This window comes from Clupea harengus, chromosome 8 (genome assembly GCF_900700415.2).
Source record: "Clupea harengus chromosome 8, Ch_v2.0.2, whole genome shotgun sequence".
NCBI classification, from domain to species: Eukaryota; Metazoa; Chordata; class Actinopteri; order Clupeiformes; family Clupeidae; genus Clupea; species Clupea harengus.
The window spans coordinates 11,971,479-11,999,008 of record NC_045159.1 but is presented as its reverse complement, the minus strand read 5'-3'; the positions used below and the strand labels follow the sequence as shown (position 1 = coordinate 11,999,008).

Genomic DNA, 27,530 nt, shown 5'->3' with positions numbered 1-27,530 from the left:
CTGTGAAAGCTCCCCATCGTTCCATCAGCTCACTTGTCCTTCATACTTTGTGCTGAAGGTCTGCGTATCTGGGGGGACTGGCGCCCAGAATGCTGATGACCTATATCTCCCAGATCACACACTGCAGCAAGCCAAGCTGCCGGCTAACCACCCTTATAACACTGCCCCTGCTTCAGTTTCCCTCTCTATCTCTCTCTCTTTATCGCTACTTCTCTCCACATTTCTCCCTGTCTCTCTCTATCTTTCTTTCTCGTTTTCTCCGTATTTCTCCCGGTATCTGTCTCTCTCTCTGTTTGTGTCCATGGATGTTCATTTTCTCTATACTTCTGTTTGTGTGCGTATTTGTATACTTTTGCTGTGTGTGTTTGAGCATTCTGTCAGTGTGTGTGTGCATGTGTGAGAGAGAGCGAGAGAGAGAGAGAGAGAGAGAGAGAGAATTTGTGTGTGTGTGTGTGTGTGTGTCTGTCTGTCTGTCTGTCTGTCTGTCTGTCTGTCTGTCTGTCTGTATGGCTGTGTAAGTGAATTTGTATATGTTTGTTTGTCTAAGGAGCCATGCGTGGGATGATGTGGGGGGTCATACAGATGCTGTGGAGGAGCTACCGGTGGTCAGGGAGGCTGCTGGGACCCATCCCCCCCCCCCCTCCACCCCCACTGCAGCTCTCCACAGAAACACTGCAGCAATTTTGTCTGCAGGCAGGCAGGCAGGAGAGGGCTGCACATACCAGCTGCCTCCACCCCCTTCTCCTCCACAGACTAACATCTGTGCTGCGTCTCACAGGTCTGTGTTCAGCAGCTAGCTAGTGCTGGAGCTAACTTGGCCCTGAACTAATGTGGATGTGGCCCAGCCCTTGTAAGCATCATCTGGCCCCTGGTCTGTTACCTACTGGCCATGTCCACATGAGAACTGTTCCAAAGTCAGTGAGTAACTAGGTTAGTACCAGAATGCAAATGAAGAACTGCAATGGGTTTGCATCTATCCAAAACTACTGCAATGAAAATAGTACAGGATGGTGGAGCAGGGAGAAAAAAGTATGCTCTTTGTGGGGCACTGTACAGGAGAGGAGAGGAGAGACACACAGGAAACACACTTGAATAAGACTGTGAAAGACGCTCAGTGCATTCCCATTGTGTTAGTTCTGCTTGAGGGAACTTACATGTACCTATCTATCTAAATGTGGGACGGGTTGTGGACTAGCACTTTTGATGACTGCAGGAGGAATGTTAGGAGCAAAGTATAAATCTTGAGAGGGTGAAGTCAGGACAGGAAGAGTGAAAAATGCTTACCTTGCCATTCCAGCCCTCAAAGACGCAGAATATCGCCAGTCAGCGTTTGGTCCCTTAGACTGGAGAAAGATAGAGTGAGAGCCACAGATAGAAAGGCAGAAAAATAGAAAGAAGGGATGGAGAGAGGAAGAGAAAAGAAAACAGCAGACTTGGTTAGATCAGTAGAGCAGTTGGAGCAGTAGAGCTTCATGAAATAGTCATGGGCCTGACTCTGGCTTTGGCTATCTGCGTTGTGATTTAAAGTCTGTCATTGAGACCCAGTGGAGATTGAAAATGGTGACGGTCACGAACCCTTGAACACTCTCTGGAATCAGAGGAGTCTTTAGATGGAGCACAGCTGGTCACTGAGGAAAATGTGTGTGTGTGTGCGTGAGTGAGTGTGTGTGTGTGTGTGTTTGTGTGTGTGTGTGTGTGTGTGTGTGTGTGTGTGTGTTTGTGTGTGTGTGTGTGTGTGTGTGTGTGTGTGTGTGTGTGTGTGGGTGTGTACGTGTCTAATAGTGTGAGGGTGTGTGTGAGTGTGTGCTTAATACTGTGTATGTGTGTGTGTGTGTGTGTGTGTGTGTGTGTGTGTGTGTGTGTGTGTGTGTGTGTGTGTGTGTGTGTGTGTGTGTGTGTGTATGTGTGTGTGGGCGTGTGTGTGAGTGTTTGTGTGTCTAACACTGTAAATCTGCACGAGTTGAGAGCTGCATGCTGGAAGCCCATGAGCTCATAGAGGAGCCAGAGGCTGCCCGGCTAAATTACTGCCACATCAGTCACACAACAGATGGGTTTCTGGGTAATCAAATCAGCAAGAGCCCTTTCCAAGGCAACCACAACCCCCTCCTTTCACCCCACTCCACCCCAACGCCGGCCTGTGGTTAGGGGCTGCAGTCTGACAGTGACCCATATAGAAAGACATAAGACACCCTCTGGAAGACCATGCATTTGCAAGATGGCTTTCCATTTCATTTTTGGTCACTAACTGCAGGTTGATAAATTGACATGGACAAAAAAAACTCTTCAGTCATGAACACACGCGCGTGCACGTGCACACACACACACACACACGCACAAACACACACACACACACACACACACACACACACACACACACACACACACATGCACATACACACGCACACACACACAATGCTAGTCCTTTGTGTCTCATGAATTTATAATAACCACTAAAAAAGATGACATCATCTTAAGAAAACAGACAATGCCTTGAAACTGGACACCCTCTTCCTCTTCACCCCCCCACCCCCACCCCCCCCACCCCACTCCCTTTCACGAGAAAGAAAGAGGAATCAATTCAATGTCAATGCTCCTTCATTAAACCTCAACATGTACAGCACATTCACTGCGCCACTGCCTCTCTCTGTCTCTCCCACTTCATTAAACAGGAGACAGGGGAAATGTGTTGCCTCTCCTCCACCTCTGCCAGAGCTCTTAAGCTCCCTCTGGAAGGTGTGGGTCTTGTACATCGTTGAACTTTAATGCTGTGAAAACTGCAGCCAGGCTATTGAGATTATTCCAGCAAGTGCGGAATAGTAACAAGAGTGTCTGCATCCAATGCTTTTTCTTTTTTTCCTTGTATTTGTCCTAGTAATGAAACTAGGTTGGGGAATAAGCATGGGGTTTAGGCTTTAGCAAGTGGCCCAGATAAATCGGGTAAATAATGTCCCTTAATCAGGTGAATTCAGTGGGGAGTATCGGAGAGAGAGAGAAAGAGAGCGAGAGAAGAGGATCTAATTTGCAAGGCCGGGGAAGCGCACACAGGCTGGAGGTTAATTTCATTGCCCGCACGCTTATCTCAGCCAGACGTCTTCTGTTCCAGACGTTCTCTCCACACACGCATGTGTGTGTGTGTGTGTGTGTGTGTGTGTGGTGGAATCGACACTGACTGTAAAGCACCAGGGACTTAAAGAGCCCTGAGGGGGTGCGAGCACGCTGCTAAAATGCTCCCTCCCCCCTTCCACCTCCCCCTGTTACCCCACGCCCCCGCTTCTGCCCTCCCTTCCCTGGCTGTCTCTCCCTGACCACACCTTGACCTCTCACTCCCTGCTCAAGGCTATGGGGACACATTGCTTCCCTCTGGCCTGATCTGCGATCAGTTCAACAGACTGGCTCATAAGAGCTCAGGCTGGGAAACGCTTTGATCAAACCGTTCCAGGATCAACGGCTGTGGGCAGTTTATGTGCAAAACGTCAGCTGCAGCAGACATCCAGACACTGCGCTGGAATTCAGGAAAATAAAAAAAAAGACTTGTATGTCCGCTCGTTTGAGTAAACACGAGTTCATGCCAATTAAACAAGGACAAAAATACTTAAAAGCACACAACAGTGCACCCCCCCCACACACACACACTCACCAAATGGCCTACATTTCTGGAGACTACTGTGGGATTAATAAGGCCTCATTGCTGTCTAGGGCCGGGTTTCCCAATAACGATGAATCTTTGCGGTTACAAGTGTTCTGTATGAGTGATGCAACGAACGTTCATTTTTTAGCAGGTAATGCTAACACGCATGCCCTGCTCTTAAGTAGTCCTTAATGGACGCTGTCCATGTAAACAGTGCTGAAATGTCACCTAATTTGATGATATCAGGTGATGTCATAGCTGCCTTTCAAACTTCAGAGGACCTACATGCTAACTTAAGTATAAACCATCTCCGAGTAGGCCTATGACATACACACACACACACACACACACACACACACACACACACACACACACACACACACACACACACACACACACACACAAAAAATGCTAATGATTGAAAAATTATATCATTACACCCTATTCAGATACTGTACATCCAACATAAGACATCCAACATAAGCCTGCTCTTTGCCATTTGCAAGTGCTCAACAGTGAGTGGCATGCTGCCCACGCAAGAGCTCTTTTGGGTATCCTTGAAGAAGGAATTAGGATGGATGAGGAAGAGGAAGAGGTTGAGGAAGATACAGAAGAAATAAGTAAATAAATATAAACCTATGGCTGACGAAGATCAAATTGTGTTGGCTATATGTTACTCACGGTTTAAACAAAATACATATTTTCAAACTCATTTATTAATTCGGTCATTATTATGCTCTGAAAGAGTTCGTTCCCCAAAATTTTTCAACATTCTGCAGCAACTTGTGAGCTATTAAAAAACAACAACAACAATATGAAACAGACAGTAAAACATTTTTAAAGGAAATGCTGACATTTCTGTCATGCCAGCACTAAAGCAAGTGTGACTATACCAAGACTGTGTTTAATGGCCTCTACTTGTATCTCTTCAGCCAAATCCAATCATTTTGCACTCAGTGCTGTGGATGAGCATGAGGCTGTGTTATTACCATCTGCACACTGTTACAGCCTGTCAGCTTAAGGTGAGCTGAGCTGAGCTTCAGTGCAGCTGCTCTGGACATCAAATTAGGCAAACGCGAGGTGAGGGAGAAATACAGATTCTTTTTGGGGAGAGACAAATATGTAGTATGGAAATATGGTGGAATACAATATAGCATGAAGGGTTTTGTAACACACACATGCAGGGTGTGAGTGTGTGTGTGTCTCTGTGGGTTTTCTGTGAATTCTTTGACTCTAAACCATTTGATGAAGCACAAAGTCAAAAAACTTGTCTTGTAAATTTAGTTTGGAGATTAAACGGGAGGGAGAAATACAGAAAGAGAAAGAAATAAAGACTCTTTCAGATGAGAAAGAAATCCGTAATATGGAAATATGGTGGAATATAAAATAGCACACACACACACACACACACACACACACAGAGACTCTCTCATACACACACACACACACACACACACACACTCTCACACACACACATACACACACACACACACACACTCACACACACATACACAAATGTATTCGCACCATGTCAAGAAAGTAGCAGCATACAGCACAAAGTACAGTGGATTTGGGGAAGTGGATTTAAATTCAGTAAAGCGGAAGGCATGCTGACACATGAATGAGGAGATTTGGCGCCCATTTAAGTGCCACTCATACAGATATGGTGCGCCAGTTGGAGACCAAGGAGGAAACTACCCCCATCCCATCCCAGCCCCCACCTCTTCCCAGTGCCCAGATCTGATGACAGCCTCAAACAGGAGAGCAAATCCCTGAATCATCAGCCCTGTGACAGGGACTTCAGAGGCCTTCATGTTTGATAGTAATATGAAGGGAACACTAAAGAGCAGTGTGAGAGAAGTTGGATGGAACAAGGTCAGACACCTTCACAGACACACACACACACACACACTCACACACACACACATACATACATACCGAAACACACAATGGCTAACACTACCTTCATTTGAGAAGGCAGTCATCATCCCATTAGAGACACTTGCCAACTCTGGGCCTAGCCCAAATATGCAGGAATCAGCACATTACCCAAGTGCAGACAGTGGGGAACAGTGAGTCACTCAGGCACTGAATCTTACAAATAGATTAAAGAGAATAGATTATGACCGTTTAAAAACCGCAACAACGCCTTAACTGTATCAAGAAGTAATTATCTAACATATTTTTTGGAACTACACATGGGATAGTTGTTATAATGTACAATATTTTTCACCTTCCATGGGAGCCTATAGGCTTTGAGAAGGTTTAGGAGCACACTGACCTCAAAAGGGATTAATTCCCAAAGGCTATGAAGATTTACACTATAAATAATTTACACTATAAATAACTTCAGCTGGAAGTTCAAGTTCAAATACTACTTTTCATGATTATTTTCCAACTTGTAACTTTTACTGAGTGTGCTTTAGTCAGACTATAATGGCTGATATACAAACAGTGTTTATTTTGTGCAAATATGGAATCTGGCCATTTTGTTGTAGAATGGCTGATGAATATTTTGTAGCTTCATGTCCTTTGACACTAATATCCATGACCATGACATGCTGTTATCTTTCTAGGCAAGAAGGTGAGATTTATTTGAAGTAGAGGAAAAGGTTTTGCGAAAAAGGAAGGGACTATGCCTTATCCTGCCAGTACAATCTACTCAGTTGGCCTATTACAGTGGCTTGTAAACATTCAGATCAATTGTCTGCTTTGTAAGACTGTGATTGTTATCATTAGTGATTAGAGATATTAATAAGTGCCTACATTGTTACAGTAAATTAAGTTGTGTTTAATTATTTATATGTAGCTGCTGACATCCATCTGTTCCTAATTTACAGAATTTAATAGACATCAATATTCATCAACTAGTTTTCTTACACTGATAACTTTAAAGAATCATATGTATATCATTTGAAATGCCTATATTTAAGACTTGCATTCACTCAGTGTCTGCCTTGAATCTGTTATTCCTCAAATTTAAATGTTTAAATGTAATTGATAATGTCTTGTTCTATCTGTTTCTTTACACATGGCCAATAACTTAATTATCAGGGACTTTGATTGGCCCTAACTGCTGAGGTTAACATTGAATAATTTAAAAGTTGACCATATATTGAACATTTACTGGAAATATTGGCAAGAATTTGACTTGCATGTGGATTTTGTGAAATAGATTGGCTCACACTGACAGAATTGTTGCATATGGAGGCATAGACAGTTACTCCAAATCACTGTGACTCAGAGTGGCAGATTCTGCATCAGGTTTCCACTGTTATTTCCAGACACTGTCAAACAATAGCCTTGATTTCCTGAAAAACAAGCTCTCTACATGTCGTACACCATCATGCTCCCCTTCTACAGTCCCCACCTGCTACCTGTAAAAATTGAAACCTCAATAAGAAGTAGGTCATCACTCAATATTTCTGACACAAAAGCCCGTTCTGCAAACAACAAACAGCACTAAACAGCCTTTCATCTGCAAACCATTTCCTGGCTGGCTGTATTCTCCACCAGGATTCAGGTGGTTAGGAAGCAATACGTTTAGTTCTAAAGGCAGAATGCATGTGGACATGTCTGAACAATTAAGTGAATATCTGAATGTGTGACTTAACTCTGAATTGGTAAACTGAGAGAGATGCTTTTTAGGGGAGATGACACACCTGCATCGCAGCATCGGGCACGCTCAGTCTCCTCACAAAGCCGCTGCCACCGGTAAAGAACCGCTCGGAGCCCCAGGTGCCGCTGATAGGTCGGCCCGTGTTGTAGAACATGAAGGTGTCGCTGCCGGACGTGGCGGTCAGACAGGTCTTGTAGCAGTAGGTCTTGGTCAGCGAGCCGTTCCCTCGCACCTCGATGTAGTGCGGCTCCACCTTGAGGTCGCGGCGGAGCACCACGTTGTTGTTGGGCTGCCCACCGGGTCCGCCACCACCACCACCACCACCACTGGCCCCGATGGTGGCCGAGCCGCCGTCCTTGGGCGCCTTCTGAGACACGCAGCACGGGGAGCACGAGCCAGGCTGCGAGCAGTAGGCGTGGCAGCGCACGATAGCCAGCACCACCACGGTCACCAGGAACACAAAGGTGGTTGCGCTCAGCGCCACGATCAGGTAGAGGGTGACGTTGGTGAAGATCAGCGAGCTGTGTGGCCGGATGATCCGCTTGGGGTCGGGCATGACCTTGGGCGGCACCTCCATGATGGCCACGTTGATGGTGGCGGTGGAGGAGCGTGACGGCAGGCCGTGGTCGCGCACCAGTACCGTCAGGCTAAAAGAGGTGGAGTTGTCCTCCAGGATGCGGCGCGTGGTGCGCACCTCGCCCGTGTGCTCGTGCACCTTGAATAGGTCTAGGTCGGACGCCTGCTCCAGCACGTAGATGAGCCAGGCGTTAGGCCCAGCATCCGCGTCATACGCCAGCACCTTGGTCACCAGGGCGCCCGGGTCAGCATTCTTCAGCACCGTCTCGGTGGATCGCGTTCCGTTGGCCGGCGGGTTGATGATCTCTGGCGTGTGGTCATTCTGGTCCATCACATAGATGTAGACGGTGGCCACGCGGCTCAGGGGTGGGATGCCCCCGTCCTGAGCTTTCACCTGGAAGTGAAACTCCCGCAGGGACTCGTAGTCAAAGGAGCGCAGGGCGTAGGCCACGCCCGTGTCCGGCTTGATGGACACGTAGGAGGTGACGGGGATGCCGTGGTTGTTGTCGTTGAGGACGGTGTACGTGATGCGGGCATTCTCGTTGACGTCTGAATCCTGGGCCTTGACGGTGCAGAGGGAGTTACCTGGGGCATTGTTCTCAGGCACATAGACAGTGTATGAGGTCTGCTCGAATCTGGGTGGGTTGTCATTGACATCGGCCACGTCCACCTGGATGGTCTTCTGAGAGGAGAGGGGTGGAGTGCCTCCATCCGTTGCACTGAGGGTCACGTTGTAGGCCGCTATTGTCTCACGGTCCAAGAAGGCGGAGGTCACCAGGGTGTAATAGTTTCGGAATGACTTGATCTTGAACGGCAAGCCGGGCTGGATCTCCAAGCTCACCTGCTTGTTTTGGCCCGAGTCGCGGTCCGTCACGCTGATCAGCGCCACCACTGTGTCGGCGCGGGCGTCCTCACGCACCGGGCTGGACAGCGACGAGAGGACGATCTCGGGGACATTGTCGTTCACATCCACCACCTCCACCACCACTTTGCAGTGGGCTGCCACAGCAGCAGGCCCCTTGTCCATGGCCTGGATGTACATCTCATAGGAAGTGGTGTCCTCATAGTCCACATTGCTCTTGACACGGATGTCTCCCGTGTTGGTGTCCATGGAGAACATTTGTCTGACCCTCTCAGGGGTATAGCTGCTGAACGAGTAGAACACTTCGCCATTTGTGCCCTCGTCGAGGTCAGTGGCATTGAGCTTGATCACTAACGTGTCTTTAGGCGAGTTCTCTAGGAGCTTTACTTTATACACAGAACTGTCAAACACTGGCACGTTGTCATTCGAATCCAGGACGCGGACGTTAATTTTGGCGGTACCTGTCAAGGCCGGAGAGCCACCATCTGAGGCTGTCAGTATTAGCTCGTGGTAAGGCGTTTGCTCGCGGTCCAGCGGCTTTTTGAGCACGAGCTCGATGTGCTTGCTGTTCAGGGATGGCTTGTTGGAATCGAGCGCAAAGTGCTCGTTTGGGCTGAGGCGGTACTGTCGAACCGAGTTAGAACCCACGTCAGGGTCTTGGGCGTGCTCGATGGGGAAACGAGATCCCGGCAACGCCGATTCTGTAATTTCTAACTGGTATTCGTCCCTCGGGAATTGCGGCGCATTGTCATTCGCGTCCAGTATCTCCACCTCGACATTGTGCACTTCAGTCGGATTTTCAAGAAGCACCTCGAAATTTAAATGACAAGAACTGCTCGAATCGCACAATGCCTCTCTGTCGATTCTGTCACTGACAAATAATCTTCCGCTCTTATTAACATCGATGTACCTCTTACCGTTGTTAGAGGATACCTTAATCTTTCGGGTGGAGAGCTTTCGGATATCCAAGCCCAAATCCTGTGCGATGTCACGTACAACCGCCCCATTTTCCAGTTCCTCTAAGACTGAAATTTGTATCTGTCCAAAAGCAAGGCCACAAAATAATAACAGTACCAAAAAAGAAAGAGGCACATTAATTTCTATGCAGTTACATTTCCCGGCAACAGCCATTGCAAGATCATCGGAGGCGCAGACGGATTAAATACAGCTTCCCGTCTTCTTTAATTTGCAGAAAATTACCTCCGACCACAGCATCAAAGTACACCGAGAGGTTTCCCATTTATGTTCAATACGTGAAAGATATCCGTTCCGACTTCAGTGTGCATGAATACCTCTCAGTTGCGTCCATATTTCCTTTGTCCGTGAAGTCTTTTTTTCCTCTCTCTCTCCCTCTCTGCGCGCCGCTGACGGGTGTGTTTCCCTTCCACTGGTGCTGCATATCTCTCGCGCGCGCTCGCTTCCTCTCTCTCTCTCTCACTCACTCTCTCTCACTCACTCACTCTCTCTCTCTCTCTCTCTCTCGCTCTCTCTCTCTCTCGCTGACTCCCACCCTTCCCGCCTCACATCTAGCACCCCTCCCATTCTCGTTTCACCCCATGCTTCTCCTCTCCTTCCACGGATGAGTGTGATGGTGTCGGTGCAGAGCGGCGGGGGAGGGGTTGCTGTAGCGTGCCCAAATAAACCAGGCTGCTTTTCAGCACCTCAGGAATGAACAGCAGTGACCGAACTGGATTGCCGGCGATGCTTTTCTCTGTCTGCTCGGCATTGAACCAGCGCAAGGGCATGGTCTTGCACCGCAGCGTGCGACGCCTGCAGCTGCAGATGTTCAAAACAAAGACTGAGCTACCTGTTCCGTCTCAGCGCTTGAATTGTGGTAAATTTGGCGACACTCATTAATGCTCCACCTCCCATTTTAATATCGGCAATGGAGCGCCCTGCCAAATTAGTGGCGGTGCCCCCTTTTTTCATTACAGGAAATCTGCAATCTCCCTGCTGTGAGACAAACCCCTACAGTCAAATTTTAAACATGCATTTTATACGTTTACACAGTAGGGACCTCAAGTTGCGAACATTGTTTTGATTTTTAACGATAACGTGGTGATTTTCCCCCCTCGAGCAGATTTTTCTCCGTGCCTAATGCAGCACACCTCTTCAACTGGTCGTGGCACGCCCGAGCTGGCGTTGACGCGCACACAGCCTTTTCTTCCAGAGCGAGCGCAGTCGGCGCATCCCCCTGAGTGACAGGTCGCTTATGAAGCCAAGAAGTTTCTCACAATGTTCCATATTTCCTCCGGCGTTCTTGTTTGAACGTCGAACAAGCAGGCTATTCTGCAAATCATCATCTTCATCATCTTCATCATCATCACAATATTTGTGTCAACGGTTAGACTGTAGACAGACCGGGTCATTGGGGCGTGCGTGCCCGGGGCACACTCCCCGCGCAGTCATCAAAATAAACTGGAGTAAGTTCATCTGTCACTTAGAAATTGATGACATAAACTGCAGTCATCTCAGAGTGAAGACTTCAGTTTGATATTTAAAAATGCCAGACTGGTGTCGATGGCAATTTCATGTTCTCCTACATATTACCTATTTTTGTTTTAATTCTTCACACTTCTACTCAAATGTGTTAGTACTATTATTATTCCTATTAAAGTTGTTGTTGTTGTAATCTCAGCATTCCATTACCATACAGAATGTTTTTTTCAAAAAAAAAATTCAAAATGGAGATGTCAATTCCATTGACATCTCCATTTTGTTCCACCACCCCACTGTATTAATGACTGACCTACTTGTTTATGAAAACTGCAGAAATCATGAATAATAGTCACAGGATTCAGGGCAGTCGCTGAAGTTAGGTAAATGCTGATGTTGGGTAAACAACCAAGACATAAGCATATGGATGGAAAACATGAATAAACATGGAGAAGTAAATTCACTGTCATATAAATATTTCAAGAATTTCAGAAATAGATATGAAATAATTAGATAGATAGATAGATAGATAGATAGATAGATCGATAGATAGATAGATAGAAAGATTTCAGGTCATTAGAACACTCATGCACTGCTACCTGTTTCCACCTGGATATGTAAATGCACTGATATTGATTATCTCTTCTCTGGACTTAATCAATATTTTTGATACCTTCCATGGGTAAATGTGTATCATTTCATATTTCCGGAATGTGCAAAAGTGAAAATAACCAACAATAACATAGCAAGCCGTGAAGCATTTCAACTCCCTTTAAATCACATTGATTATTTGGAAAGAAAATGTTGCCAGCACTCGGATGGCAGTCTCTCCATACCTAATGGAAAAGGTTTGATTGAGTGTACAGTTTAAAATCCAGGAACTGGAGGGAAGTGGTTTGGACTTCACAGTCTAAAAAGTACTTGTGCAACCACACTGAACACACAGATTTCCCAACCAACCAAATGAGGTCAGCTCCCCACTTAGTGAGCAGCAGGTCATTTAAAAATCAAATCTCTGCATGTGGTCTCTGCCAGATAGAAACACATATCATACATTTCAAAAGAAACCATGTCAAAGTGTTGTTTTCCCACCAAAGACATCATCTGGAATGAATTCATCATCATCATCATCCCAAATGAGTTCACTAAAACCCCAAACAGTGTTGTGCAGACAGAAATTCATAGGGGAAAATTAATAAACAAGCTACATTTCTACCAATCCAGATAAGTTGCTGTGCACATTCAATCCAAGATGGCAGCATCTCCCAACTCGTGTCTTTCTGAGTGAGACTGCAGGGAAGCTGTGACATTTACAGTATGGAGTTCAGCCAGCGGCACCCGCTCCTGTTTATTTTCATCTGATAACGAACAGAGACGGGTGTAATCCTATCAATTACACACACCACCGATCAACATGCACCTGGCTCACACAAGGCTCAATCCAACATCCAACACCAGGGCACAATGTCTTTAAATGCATCTCTCTCTCTCTCTCTCTCTCTCTCTCTCTCTCTCTCTCTCTCTCTCTCTCTTTCTCTCTCAGCTGCTTTAATCTGAACAGAGCCCTTTTTTTATTTCAGCAAAAGGACTGCATGACTACCCTGCACAGGAATGAATCCTGATGAGTTGTGGTTTTCTTTCCGAACCAAAAGAAAGAAAGAATGAAAGAAAGAAAGAAAGAATGAAGGAAGAAAGGAAGAAGGAAGGAAGGAAAGAAAGTATTCTAATGAAGTGACCTGATAAATGGCCTGCCAAAAGATATCACGGAGCACGGAGTGGTATAATTGGCTCAGCGTTGGTTTTTTGCAGCATGTGAAAATCTGGCTAATAAACCTGAAAAAGTAAGAGTGGGAAAGAGAGAGAGAGAGAATAACAGTACTTTGTGTAGTTATTCATATCAATGATGAAGAATGTGTGTATGTGTGTGTGTGTGTGTGTGTCTGTGTGTGTGTGTGTGTGTGTGAGAGTGAATGTTTTAGCACGCATGCCTTTGAGAAAAAGAGTGCATCCGTCAGCCTGCCTGCCAACCATCTTCTCAGTTTTGTGAGTAAAAATAACATGAAACGAAGACCCAGAGTAGTCGACGTTGCCTCGGATGAAATGCGACTTCCAGACTGCAGCTAACGCATGTGACCATACCGGATGGCAGAGCAGTGACCTGCAGCCCAGCCCAGCACTGCCACCAGCCTCGGCTGGTCAATGGCCCCTGCCTGACTCAACCACACCATGAAGTGAATCCCTGCCTGTGCTATGCTATGTTGACCTCCCTTATGTAAGTGTGCTGAATTTTAAGCAGAGGTGCACCCATCTGGGAATGCTGACACAGACAGCCCTGCAATGGCAGTGCCCTCAGCAAGGGCAAACGTGGGCAGAGTGTCTGCCGCAGGCATCTCTCAGCTCTCACTCCATTTCTCTCCCTCTCTCCTGCTTTCCTTTCGTCTCTCATTCTCTTCTTTAGACTATTTCATTCCCTCCTTCCCTGCCACTATCTCGTGTCCTCTCTCATCCTCTCCCTCTTCCTTGTCCACTCTCTCTCTTTTTCTCATCCCTTCTTGCTCTCCCCCCTGGAGCCCAACACACACACACACACACTCACGCACGCACACACACTCACGCACGCACGCACACACACGCACGCAGGCACGCACGCACGCACACACACACACCACACACACACACACACACACACACACACACACCACACACACACACACACACACCACACCACACACACAACACAACACACACACACACACACACACACTCACTCACTCACGCACACCCACACACACACACACACACACACACACACACTCAATCACGCACACACACACACACACACACACACACACACACACACTCACTCACTCACGCACACCCACACACACACACACACACACTCAATCACGCACACACACACGCGCGCACACACACGCACGCACGCACGCACGCACGCACACACACACACACACACACACACACACACACACACAAACACACACACACACACACACACTCACTCACTTACGCACACCCACACACACACACACACACACACACACACACTCAATCACGCACACACACACACACACACACACACACACACACACCACTCACTCACTCACGCACACCCACACACACACACACACACACTCAATCACGCACACACACACACACACACACACACACACACACACACACACACAATCACTCACTCACACACACATGCATGCCCGCATGCACCCATGCACACATATACACATACACACACCCTTAATATTGGCCAAGTAAGTTTGCACAAACAAGGAATTTGACTTGGTAAAGTGACTCTCAGTGTGCTTACACAAAATATACAACACAATACAATACAATACAATACAAACAAACAAACAGTGCAACAGTGCAATGGACTAAGGAGTTTAAGAAAGTATGTACAAGGCGGAATGGCTATATACAGTAGCTGTGAAATGTTGCACAACAGTAGCCTGGATGCCAGACGAACTTAGCCACGCCCACACATTTTTTGGTCGGGAAGTTCGGTCTGGTGTCGCTCCGTTGGGGAGAAATTATCTCCTCACAAAAATCTGTGAGGAGATAGATAGACCAATCAAATTGTCAGGGCGGGCTTTATACGATGATGGACAGATGATCAACCCTAACGTAATCAACCACGTCACCAAAGAGCTTTTGGGGTGAATTCGTTTTCAACAAACATGGCTGCCGTTGGAGAGCTGAAATGTGGAAATTCGAGTCTGTTTTAGAAGACATTGACAGCACATTCATTTTGAAAGAGGAACAGAGAAACGCGATCAAGGCATTTGTCGATCGAAAGGATGTTTTTGCCGTCCTTCCTACGGGATCCGGTAAAAGTTTAATGTATCAGCTGGCCCCATGGTCTACGTTATGGTCATACTACGTTGCTCTGATTGGTTCTAGATATATCCAATTGAGCGAAGAGGCATTTTTTTTCCTGGTTCGGTTGAAACACGCCCCATAATCACAGTCCAACGGAGCGGTATCAGACTCATATTCTGACTGGAATTATGAGTATGACATCGTCAGGCTAGCACAACAGTAGTGCAAAGAAGAAGTGGAGAGTGCGAGAAGTGCAGGGATAAATATATAAATATAAATATATATGCTACAGTGGGTTAGTTGTTCAGAAGTGAGACGGCGAGGGGGAAGAAACTGTTTTTGTGTCTGGAGGTTTTGGCGAACAGTGATCTGTAGCGTCTACCAGAGGGGAGGAGTTTGAATAATTTGTGTCCGGGGTGTGAGGGGTCTGCAGTGATTTTTCCTGCCCGTTTCCTGACTCTGGAGGTATACAGGTCTTGGATGGTGGGCAGGTTGGCACCGATGATCTTTTCTGCAGACCTGACTGTGTCCCACCCCTTCTTCCTGTGTTCCCTACATGGAACCTTACAATATCTTTTATTTTCTGCTGAAATCTCTGTCTGTTATTGCCAGGAGAAGTGATGTTTGTTAAGGACTATATATTGAGTGAGTCGCGCCATAATTCAATACCACTCAACGTTCTTTTGAAGAGACAGGAAAGGCCAGACACCATGCCGCATATCATTCATTGTTGTCACAACGCAGGCTCAAGAGCTACAAAGCTTCCCTTTAAACCACACTGAACTCATACAGGAAACCTGCAAACACCTGTGAAACCTCCCTGCTGTCACACACAGATCACATAATGGCTTCCCTCCCTGGCAGTGATGACGGAGCTGATGACCGTGTGTATCATCTCATGCCATGCAAAAGCAGGTGCTGCCCTGTGCCCTGTGTGTGTGTGTGTGCGTGTGCGTGTGCGTGTGCGTGTGCGTGTGCGTATGCGTGTGTGTGTGTGTGTGTGTGTGTGTGTGAGTGTGTGTGTGTGTATGCATACCAGATCTATGTGTCCACATTAGTGAGCCTGGGTCTCTTCTAAGTGTCTCTGTGTGTGCCCGGCTGTGTGTTGTGTGTGCATTGTGTGCAGACTTTGTGTGTGGCAGTGTGTGGCAGCCTTCCAGCTGTGCGTGGCCTCGCATGGACTCTCCGTCCAGCAGAGTCTCTGGGCAGCCTGGAAGCTCTGAGTCACTGGTCTGAGGAGGTCAGCCCAGTCACAGCCGCCTCGCTGTCTCCGCAGCACAACAGTGTGAATGAGGGCAACGTCTTGAGGAATGAACGAAGCCGAGCTAATGCTTCCTCGAGAAAACACACTTTTGAAGACTCCCGCTTTTTAAATGGTGACTAAGAGACAAACAAAAATGAACCAGACAGCCGTTCTAATGTTATATCTGGACTGAATGTAATGTGTGTCATTTTACCATTACATTATGCCAGCATTTATGATGGTTTGATTCTACAAACACATTTGTGGTATGTTGTTTTCTAATATCAAAAACAGTGCAGGACCATTAAAACGAATGAAGCTAGAAATACTAATCACACCCTTTTTTTTCTTCCAAATCCCCTAGATACTAAACGTCCTCACTCAGCATCCTCAGAAGCCATTTTAATTGGATTCAGTGCCAAAGAGGCCATGCAGACGACCAGGAAAAGATAGGAGAGGGCGTGCAAGTGTGTGAGAGAATGAGAGACTACAGGTTTGCGCATAATACAGACTGACAGAGGGGAGGGGGGGGGGGGGTTGGTGGTGAGGGAGGCACAGAGAGCAGTGGAAGGCACTGGAGAGGAAGGGCTGTAGGCTCTGGGAAAGGCTGAGAGAGAGAGGAAGAGGAGAGAGACAGGCTGTGAGATGGAGGTGTAAGAGAGCCCTCTGGTGTCCAGAGTGTGAACTCCAGCCACCGCCCATCTGACGACATTGCATCTGCAGCAAGGAGGAGGGCAGCAGAGAGCTGCCGACAGCATTCTGTCTCGGCTTGCTAGTCTGGGAATCTAGTCAGGGATCCAGTGAATTACTCTGCAATCTGCTGCCTGGTCCAGACTCAAAATAAGGCCACACAATCCCCTGCACTGCCAGTTTTTAAAGGCCATGGACAAATAGACATGCTGTAGACTTTAAAGATGTACCCTTACCTATCTCCTCTCTGTTACTGGCAGCAACCAGGAAAAAAGAGCTTTAAACAAAGCAAATCAGAACATGCTGGAAGTACTACTTGTGTCTGTACACACACACATACACACACACACACACACACACACACACACACACACACACACACACACTCACCCACACACACACTCACCAACCACAGAGCCATGTAATTAATCTGCAAGCTAAGTAGAAATGAAGCATCCTGTATGTACATCTGACATGATGTGTACACTCACAGTGAATTCATTGCCAGTTTCAGTGACAATTGAGGCACACAGAGGTCACCAGATATGAAAAATCAGATGCACAGGAAACCTTCCTAGAATTTCAAGTACAAGCTTCTGAGCCACATAATAGCGATACGCCTGCAGATATAAAGTATCTGTCGCAGCACCAGCGGGACGCATGACAGGAATTCATTTGCCGCCTGCTCACTGCATTGAGTTTGATCCGCCTCTTAAGGATTAAAGGAGGAAAAACCTTATCTCCCACACTCACTTTCTCTGAGTGAAACTGCAGCCTCATCTGTGGCCACTGTAAAGCACTGCCCCAGGAAATATACTGCTTTTTCCATATTCTAACCAGATCCTTTTTGGTTTCTTTTCTTGTGCCTGAATGCTAGAGTGACAGAAATGGCCAAATGCAGACAGCTAATGTCAGAAATCATCTCACTGACAGCTGCATGACTGGAATGTGGAACCGCAGTCATTCGAAGTGTGACAGGCGACAGGAGGTGTTAGGAGCAACAAACAGGCTTGCCTATTAAAACAGACATAGTCACACATGCATGGCCAGTGAACCGTGATGGTGACACACACATTAGAGCGCACAGAGGGTATGTCTGTGCATCTGTGCACATATACACACACACACACACACACACACACACACACACATACACACACACACACACACACACACACACACACACACACACACAGACACAAACACACACACACACACACACACAATTTATGAGGTCATTTCCAAAAGTCATGGATGGATACCACTGTAAAGCTGGGAAATCTCTCTCTCTCTCTCACACACACACACACACACACGCAGGCACACACACACACACACACACACACACGCATCCTGAAAATCAGGTCTGTCACCTATACACCTTTATACATCATTTAGAAAAATCACACACTTCCCGACTCTGTAAACATGTAAAGCATGTCTACAGTATACTTACAGTTTTTTCCAATCATTTTAGTTCTTGTACCTATACCATGGATACTTTTCCCAAACACTTAACACAGTGGCCTTTACAGACACACACCTCTGCATATCAGTTCACTTTTGGTGAAAAATGCAATACAACAACCACACCACAATCAATTCTGCCGTAACTTTAACACATGTTCCCTCTCAGAGTAGAATTACCTAAAAACACTAACAACTTGAAGCATTGCTAATTGCATCTATAAAATGTTGCTGTGTCCTCCAGTTTAGCATAGATTACTGTAGTGTTGCATTAAAAAAGAGAAAAAACACACACAGACAAACACTTCTTTGGACTACAGTAATAAGGTTTTTAAAATGCTGCAATATGTTTCATTACAGCCATATGCTAGAATTGCATGTGTTACTGCACTATATAGGCTTACTACATTACAACAAAAAGGCATGAATATGCTGCGTATTTACTGCAGTATTTCCAATGCAGTAAATGACATACATCAACACAAGATACAGTCTACCAAAGTACTGTAATACCACTAGAAGTCTGCTGTAGCCCTACAGTAATGCTGATCCATTCTGTCCTCTGCATTTGGTGTCAAACTTTTACATGTTTGAACTTCGCATTTACGGTAACATTCTCCTCTGCATTGCATCTTGGAAATACGTCAATCCAAGCCAAGTATCTGAAGACAGTGTTGATATGTCGGTTTGCCTCTCACAATAGATGTCAACATTGAGTGTGGCAAATTTACTGTAATTACTGTAAATTGAAGAATTGCATTCTTCAATCACTGTCTTTCACTGATAGCCTATGACTTACATAAAGAGCAGTACTGTAATAGTGGAAACAACTTTTCAGGAACAGTTACATCTATGTTTGCCTTCTATAGACTCTATTACTATTAGAGATAGTGAGAAGTCTACAAGCCAAAACAAACTAAATAATCTAAATAAACTTTCTGCTAAATTAAGAATACTTTTTCTTATTCAAGCATATCATTTTATTTGTCTGTCTAAACAAAGCATCTTTCCATCTACAGTGGTCTAAATTACTGTAAGTAAGGATTTGAACTGAAAGTTAACTGTTCTGAACAGAGTATCTAAACATTGGCAAAAAATGCTGTAGTTCCACAGTGTTTTGCTGGTAGTGAACATTGAATGGAACAGGTATCCATGAATTTTGGAAGAAGGTGTCATTGCCAGCATTTGTATCTAAGCATAGGGGCAAGTATCCACAGTTTGGTTCACATGGTCTACTGGTGTGCTCCATGTGTTAAGTGTTTTGGGAATGTGTACATGGTATAGGTACAAGAACTAAAATGATTGGAAAAAACTGTAATAAGTGTTGCACTTATATGAACCATCACCATATATTATATCAAAGGCGTCATCATCATCATAGTAAAATCACACCTATTCTAGTTGCAGTTTTGTTCACATCTGAAATGGTTGTGCTGTGATACACTTGACCTTTTATGGCAGGTGAGTGCACCCTACTCTCATTATAATAACACATAGCCAAGATGGGCAATACTTTCATTTCCACATTAGCGTACAAATTTGCAATGAATAAACCATGCAGAATCACACTCCTTTCACATCAGTCCTGGATTCAAATATACAATGATCATGCAGTTCTGACAGGTTGTAAGATCCAGACTGTATTTTTGTGTGTAACGCATTTGAAAACAAGATCAGAACCACCAAGTTTTCCGTGAGCACAGAACACAAAGCAAAAGCAAAAGACAGAAGTGTGTTTGTGAATTTGAGATTGAGGCCACACAGAAGCTCAAACAGTATTTGTGAATGTGCTGTGTTTGTGAATATGCAGCAGGGCTGCGAGCGGTGGACTGGCTGTGAATGTGACAGCATGAGAGGAACCCCTCTGGCCCCACTGAATAATGGATTACAGAACCTTTGATTTGTGACCGAGAGACGAGGTGACACTTATGCATCACCCTCACCATAGCATAAGAAAATAAACTTGAAAGAAGGCAGACACTGTGTGTGTGTGTGTGTGTGTGTGTGTGTGTGTGTGTGTGTGTGTGTGTGTGTGTGTGTGTGTGTGTGTGTGTGTGTGTGTGTGTGTGTGTGAGAGTGTATGTGGGTATGTGTGTGAGAGTGTAGGTGGGTACGTGTGTTTGAGTGTGTGTGTGTGTGCGTGTGTGTTTGAGTGTGTGTGTGTGTGTGTGTGTGTGCGTGTGTGTGTTTAAGTGTGTGTGTGTGTAAACATCTGTACATCTGTGCATCTGTGCATCTGTGCATCTGTGCATGAGCTAGAGAGAGATGAGAGAGAGAGAGAGGGAGGGAGAGAAAGAGAGAGAGGGAGAGAGAGAAAGAGAGAGAGATAGAGAGAGAGAGAGAGAGATAGAGAGAGAGAGAGAGAGAGAGAGAGAGAGAGAGATTAAATATAACACAGTAATGAGCTGTATAAGAGGAGGATCACTGGACTATGCAAAGAAAAAGGTAATATTGCATGTTGTGCACAGACCTAGAAAAAATCATCAAAACCCAGACAGACATATACTAGCTTTGGACCCACAGAAAAACAACAGAAGTCTTGGTCTTATCAAACAACGCTTGGTCTCAGAGACACTTATCTCTGTACTGCCAGCCCCCTGTTGGCGGCAGCATCCCAAAGGAGTTGCCAGATGATTAAAAATAGAACGTATCAGTAATAATACATTAGGTTTATTCTGTGCAGACATGAGTTTGAGGCATGTGTACAAAAGTTTTATGAATAAATTAAGGAAATTAACTGATGACTAAGCAAGTCAGATGTGAAAGAACTAGTTTAAATTCTTCCTTTCCTGTGTTCTTGTGTTATTGCTACAGGGAACACATTATCTCTCTCTACCTTCATCTCTCTTTCTCGCACTTGCTCTCTCTTTCTCTCTCTTCCTCTCTCTTCTTCTGTCTTTCTCTCACTTGCTCTGTCTCGCACTTTCACACATTGAAATTACATCTTACATTAGGAGATGATATATACATATTCTGAAGCACTGATGGGAACCCACAAGTCAGTATTATGCTACCGCATATAAATCATACCAAATACATTACGTTCTATAATAAATGCAGGATTTAAGTATTCTTGTGTTATGTAACTTAACAGACATAACACACACACATAAATGCACTTACAAGATCACACACTCTGATTTGCTATATGAAAACACTATCAGAACGATATAAGCATTGAACTTGATTGGGTCTTATTACGTAAACAGAAAGCTCAGTTCATTAAGAACTCTTGAATGCAATGATGTTCATGGAAATTGCAACAATGAAGAAGGAAAGGAAAATAATATAAGCCCCCATCCCTTTTGAGCATCCTGGTAATGTGTATCACCTTGAAATGTGTCATTGAAGAGAGCATGTAAGGAGAAAAAGTGATTACCTATCTGAAAGAGACAGGAAAGAGGGACTGGGAGAAAAGAAATAGAGAGAGAGAGAGAGAGAGAGAGAGAGAGAGAGAAGGCCCACAGAGGTTAAGAGAGAAGGAGAGAAATACAGAAACAAAGGAGAGAGAGAGACAGAGAGAGAGAGAGAGAGAGAGAGAGAGAGAGAGAGAGAAAGAGCAAGAGGGTGTTAGAGTATGAGAGAGAAAGAGAGTGAGAAAGACAGAGAAAAAGCAAGAAAGAGAGAGGGAGAGACAGAGAGAGCAAGAGAGAGAGAGAGAGAGAGAGAGAGAGAGAGAGAGAGATTTTGCTGCAGTGCTGCACCACACTGACCCTGCCTCATTACAGCCACCAGTGAGCTCTTCTAACTCCCCTCCTGGTTATGCAGGTGGTGGCGCTGACTACTGACTACTCCACTCCCTCTCCTCTCCGACAGCCCAGAGACCCACAGACCTCTAATCCAAATATCTGCCGCTGCCAGCCGGGCCAAGCAGAACCAAACGCTGCTGACCCAGATCCTAACACGCTGATCCTCTGTCCTTCGCCAAGGACTCAGGAATAAATGACCCTGGGGGGGGTGTCGGCTGTTAAGGAGCGAGCTGGGAGAGTTGTGCAGTGAGAAGTCTGTGCGGCGGAGGTAGGAGGTTTACTGTGTGCCGTGGACCAAGATGATGGAATGTGAATAGAGAGTGGCGACTGCAACATTTGCACAGACCTTAATGTAAAAGATATACTGCACAACGGATAGAACACCATTGTCATGGATTCGATTCCCTGCAAACATGCATACTAATGAAGCATCTGCTAAATGAATGAACGTAGATATCAGTACACAAACACACGCAGAGACATGTATAGACACAAACAGTGCAGACAGACAGACAGAAAGAATATGAAGCCTACAATCATAAGTGTACCTACTTTGTTTCTGCTTACATTCTCAGACTTTGCTTATGTAAATCAACGACACTGCTGTTTCAAACTGTTTCAAAATGTCGTCAACTAAATAGCAAATTTCCTTGGAAGGTTACAAAAAGATACATTTTGATCAAGCTCAATCTGATGATATCTGAAGAAATTTCAGTCTCGTTACAGGCAGCCAGTAGGTTTTTTAAATTTGGGGCATGTAGGGCAGAAAGAAAAAATGTCAAGGGTAATTATGCTTTTAGATAGCTTACTACTGGAGTAATAAAAGTTATATAGACTTTTGAAGTTGTAGGCCTAGATCATGGCCTGACATAGCCAACACCACATCAAAGTCGGCACTTTAAAATGGGGTACATTTGCTGACCTCACCCTCAAATTTAACAGGCCTGTGTGGGATTAATGTATCCATTATTGATTTCCTATAAATAATAAAATGCTCAATCAAACGATTCTAAAATCAGCTTTCATCCGTCCTTGCTTCACTACATAAAACATGGGTGTCAGAAGACCAGCGGCTTCCTGCAACTGCTGAATTAATTCTCTTCATTATACACTACACTCAGACTGGTCATCAAGCACCTGTGTATGACATGTGTGACTGAGCACTGTCCGGGAACAACTGGAGTCGGAGTAATACGGTGTCTGCTGCAGTGCAGAGGGCTATTCCAGAAAGTGGGTTTAGTCTCCAACCTTAGAATAAGTAGTAAGCCTAGAATTTTGGTTCCAAAAAAACTAGGCTAAGTTAGTATGCATGGAAACATACACTCTGAATATAAGATGCTACTGGGCAGGTTATGTTCAGGGTTACTGAAGTCCAAGATGACCAAAGCTGCTGCTTTGTCAGTGGTCAGAGATCTCATATCCAGAAATCACTTTAATTAAAGAAATACAAAAGTGCTTATTTCTTTGGGTAAATTGTTTATTGGGTTGGGTTTACTTCCTGAAAAAAAAATACTTACATTCCTCAATCATTGGGCAATAACTACAAGATTAACATTGATATGACATGATAATGTGTATAATCCACATTAGGTTCTCATTAGACCTCCACTTTAAGATGATGCTCAGTCTCGAGCCTAACTGTCCTTTTGTCCTCCATTTTGAGCTGTAAATAATACATTGTCTTGTCCGTTTTTTAATTTGTTTCTGGAGAACTCGATTCTATACAGCTACTTTGCTGACATCTAGAATGATGATAGGAAGCCTTATTCAGTTCCCTTAAGATGGAGGACATTTTATTTCTGTTCACTCAAGTCATGTGATCTTATATTACGATGAATACAAATCATTTCTGACAATCGTTAAATTGCTGCACACCTGTCCTGTATACTTATAACACATGTCATATACCTCTGCGGGACTCTTTTAACCTTCAATCTCCACCTCAGTGACAGCTGCTGTGATCTCTTCATCTTCATCCTGTTATTTGGATTAATAATCATGTTTTCTGTGGGCAACTGAAAGACAACACTAACTGTGACAAGACTGACTTGCATCTGTATGAGGGTCACATGATGATGGAGGATTTATAAGCACAAGAACACCATCTTGAACTGTTAGGGTGATTGGTCGGTTCAGGCAAAGATAAGGGACACCAGAATGTATTTCACAAATATATAAAGACTAGACTAGGGGTTGCGAGTAGTATACAGAGAACAGACAGCTAGTACAATCAAAACATCCCATGCTGTATATTAAATGGAGAGTTGAACAGCTTTATACATGGTGCTTTTAGAAACTGTCTGAGGACATGGGGATTTAGTACATGGAAAATAGTACAGGATGGAATGTGTAATTAGAACATGAGAAAATAAGACAAGGTAGTATCCTACAATTTATGTAATCACTTTGGTCCTGGAACGTGGCAGGCTATGATGACATGACCCCCCCCCCCCCCCCCCCCCAAGAATCCAGTCCAGAATTGGGCCTCCAGTATTGAGGATCAGGCTCAGCTCTTCAACAGAAGTAAAGAGGGGCGGCAGTGCCCCCCATCCCACTCCTCTGCCTTCTTCCTGTTGGTTTTAAAATGTATAGTGTTCAAGTTAGCAGTGAAGTGTCAAATGAATAGGCTAAATGAAGTGATTGAATCAACCTATAGGACCACTCATGATGCTGATATGCAAAGTCAGATCTTACCATTATGTGTAATGTTCCTGTATTTCATTTTCACTTGGAGCCATGTCCTTCTGCAAACCACTGGACTGGACTGGATCTACTGAAATGGTACAGGTTGTTACATCCAAGAGGGCGGCATACAGTGCACTCAAAATGTAACTGTCAAGATATTTACTACTATCAATATATGATTAGGTATATTCTATGTTACTTGGCCATTTATGAATGAATAAACTCACTCTTTACGCCATCTGCAATTCTTTGCCAGGACTGCTTCTGCTCCTCTGTTGATGTGGCTGAATTGAAGTCCCAAAAGTGATATTTTATATCTTGTGTACAATTTAATTATCTTGTGAGAATAAGTTATTATCTTTTGGGAAGTAGTTGTTATCTTGTGAGCACAAGATACAAGTTAATTATCTTGTTCCCAGAAGATGAATGTCACCATATGAGACTTTAGGGGCTCTGAATCTTTGCTTACCATGAGGAGAGGAGGTCTTGCAGCAGCCCCTCCGTGAAATAGGATATGACACACACTTTTTCACCATTGCAAATCATGGTTTCGTGGCTCAAAAGATGATCGTCATGGTCTTCACAGGTTCGCTACGAATGCACACAACTGAACACAGAGTTGATTGAGCAAATTCATAAATTGTGTTCTGGAACTGATAACTCAAATTACGTTGTGACAGGTTCACTCAACCCCAGGTTCAGGATTTATGCTAGACTTGGTTAACCACACTTTCTGGAATACCCCTCAGGTGTTCAGGTGTTAAGTTCAAAAGCATGTGTCCAGTTTATAAATAGGCTAACATTAGTTTCATACCTCAGCTGACACTGCAGTCGTGTAACCTGAACCTAGGAGGTATAACACTCTAGTCATAAACTGACATTTTTAAGAGGTTCATATGGACAACCTGTTTAAGAATATATTATAAAATTCAGGATGGATCATCGCTATCTTCCAAAGCAGTCTTGCCCGCTCACACTAACCAAAACTGAATCTGTCTGACGGCACCAGACTAGGCCAACAGCTCTTTTCCACACACCTCCTTGCAATGCTGACTAGCCTACTCCTGGTCCTGATCCTAGCCTAGTCCTGGTCTAGCCTACTCCTGAGTTCAATTACAGAACGGAAGTGAATAGGCCTAGCTTGACAAAAAGAGTGGTAGCAAGGGAATCAAATTGCCCATGGTTTATGAAACAGTGCGGATCAGCGCCTCAAAACTTGCAACATCTGTAACATGGGATTATAAGTGGCATTTGTTAGGTATGACAGTGACAATTTTTACTTCATAAAATACATGTAACATCAATGGAAAGAGGACTAACAAAGCAACATTAACGGGCCCGTTTTATAATGGATATGAACTGGAACAAGTGCGACCCATTTTGAAGCTTGTTGACAACCGTAGCTAAGCTTGCCAACTTGACAATATATCCCTAAAAACTCCCACCCTCTCCTCAGACAAATGCAATTTTTTTATATAGTATAGTTGTAGACCTAACATCAAGTACCAACACAGCCCAAAACATTGATGCCACCTCCACATCAAAAGTGCACAGAGGGAGAAATACAAACTATTACCGCAACTCGCCACTGTTTTTCTAGAGGTCGCAGTTAATACCATCCAATATGGCTGCCGCTGAGCGTCTTCACTGGTGTACCTACATTTGTTACTCCATGTAACTCGGTGCTTTTGTTAGGAGAATTCAGTTGTCCATTTGTTTTGTGATATAGCCCCTTACTTAACTATGATTTTTGAATGGGAGCTGGACATAAAATTTGAGGCAATGAAACATGTAGCTTTTGGTGCTATCCACTGACATGAAATTAGAAAAGATTAGTTTTATGCTAACATTCATACATTTTACTAACCACATGCAGCATCATGTAAAGGAATTTTGTCCAGGGACTGAATATAGCTTAAAAAGCAAGCCCTCTTTGCTTATTGTGGGCATGTCATGGCCATGATGTCATGGGCATGTCAAAACTGTGTAGTCTAGCAAGCTAACAGGCTAGCCTGTGGGCTAGCTGATCACTTTACTTACATTGTACAGCAAGTAAACATCTATGACATCTATGACCTCCATGCTGTGTTTTTAGCACTTCCGTGAAACTGGATGACCAGACACTGCAGTAATCCATCCTAATTTAAACCTTTGAACTGATGATGGCAACAAAGTCACAATCTACAATCTGAATGGCCACTGACCCTTTAACCCATATGGTATATATGGCCAGAATATTAGATAAGACATATATTGGCCGTGATGCAAACAAGCACACTCATGCAATATTATATTTCAGTCTGGTTTTAGTGAAAGTTACAGTCAGTGCACCTTTGGCATCTCTTACATCCTGCTTGGCGGCTAGTGATCAGGGGGTCAAGTATGTAGAAAATGCAGTGCTTCATGACAGTGGGTCACAATCCTGCTCCATCGGAGGCCATTCCTGCACTGTCTTACTTGTGTCTTCACATTTGTCCTCTGCATGCCTGGCTGAAGGTATCAGTGCTGCTCTTGATTAGCTGAGCACAACTGATCTAGCCAATCAGGAACATTATCATTACATTAATCAGATGCAAGTGGAACCATGACAGATGGAAGATATGCAATACAGAGGGTGGTCCATGAGCAGGATACCGAACCCCCCTTTTATGAAACATCTCCTTTCCCAGAGAGTGGTGCTGATTCGTGACCAAATATCACTATTCTATTCTATGTCACGT

At 44.7% G+C, this 27,530-nt stretch overlaps 1 protein-coding gene across 6 annotated transcripts in view; it reads right to left on the bottom strand.

Annotated features, from left to right (window-relative positions):
- The window catches only part of LOC122128479 (protocadherin alpha-C2-like), a 50,489-nt gene that overhangs the window by 9,934 nt on the left and 13,025 nt on the right, over positions 1 to 27,530 (bottom strand). For 4 of the 6 annotated variants that reach the window (XM_031571880.1, XM_031571852.2, XM_031571879.1 and 1 more), the window contains exon 2: positions 1,285 to 1,343. In XM_031571880.1, coding sequence (XP_031427740.1) covers positions 1,285 to 1,343 — 59 coding nt within the window. Of the gene's footprint in view, positions 1 to 1,284; positions 1,344 to 7,290; positions 10,230 to 27,530 lie in introns of those variants that run through there. The other 2 variants (XM_031571893.2, XM_031571849.2) reach the window with 2 other exon arrangements.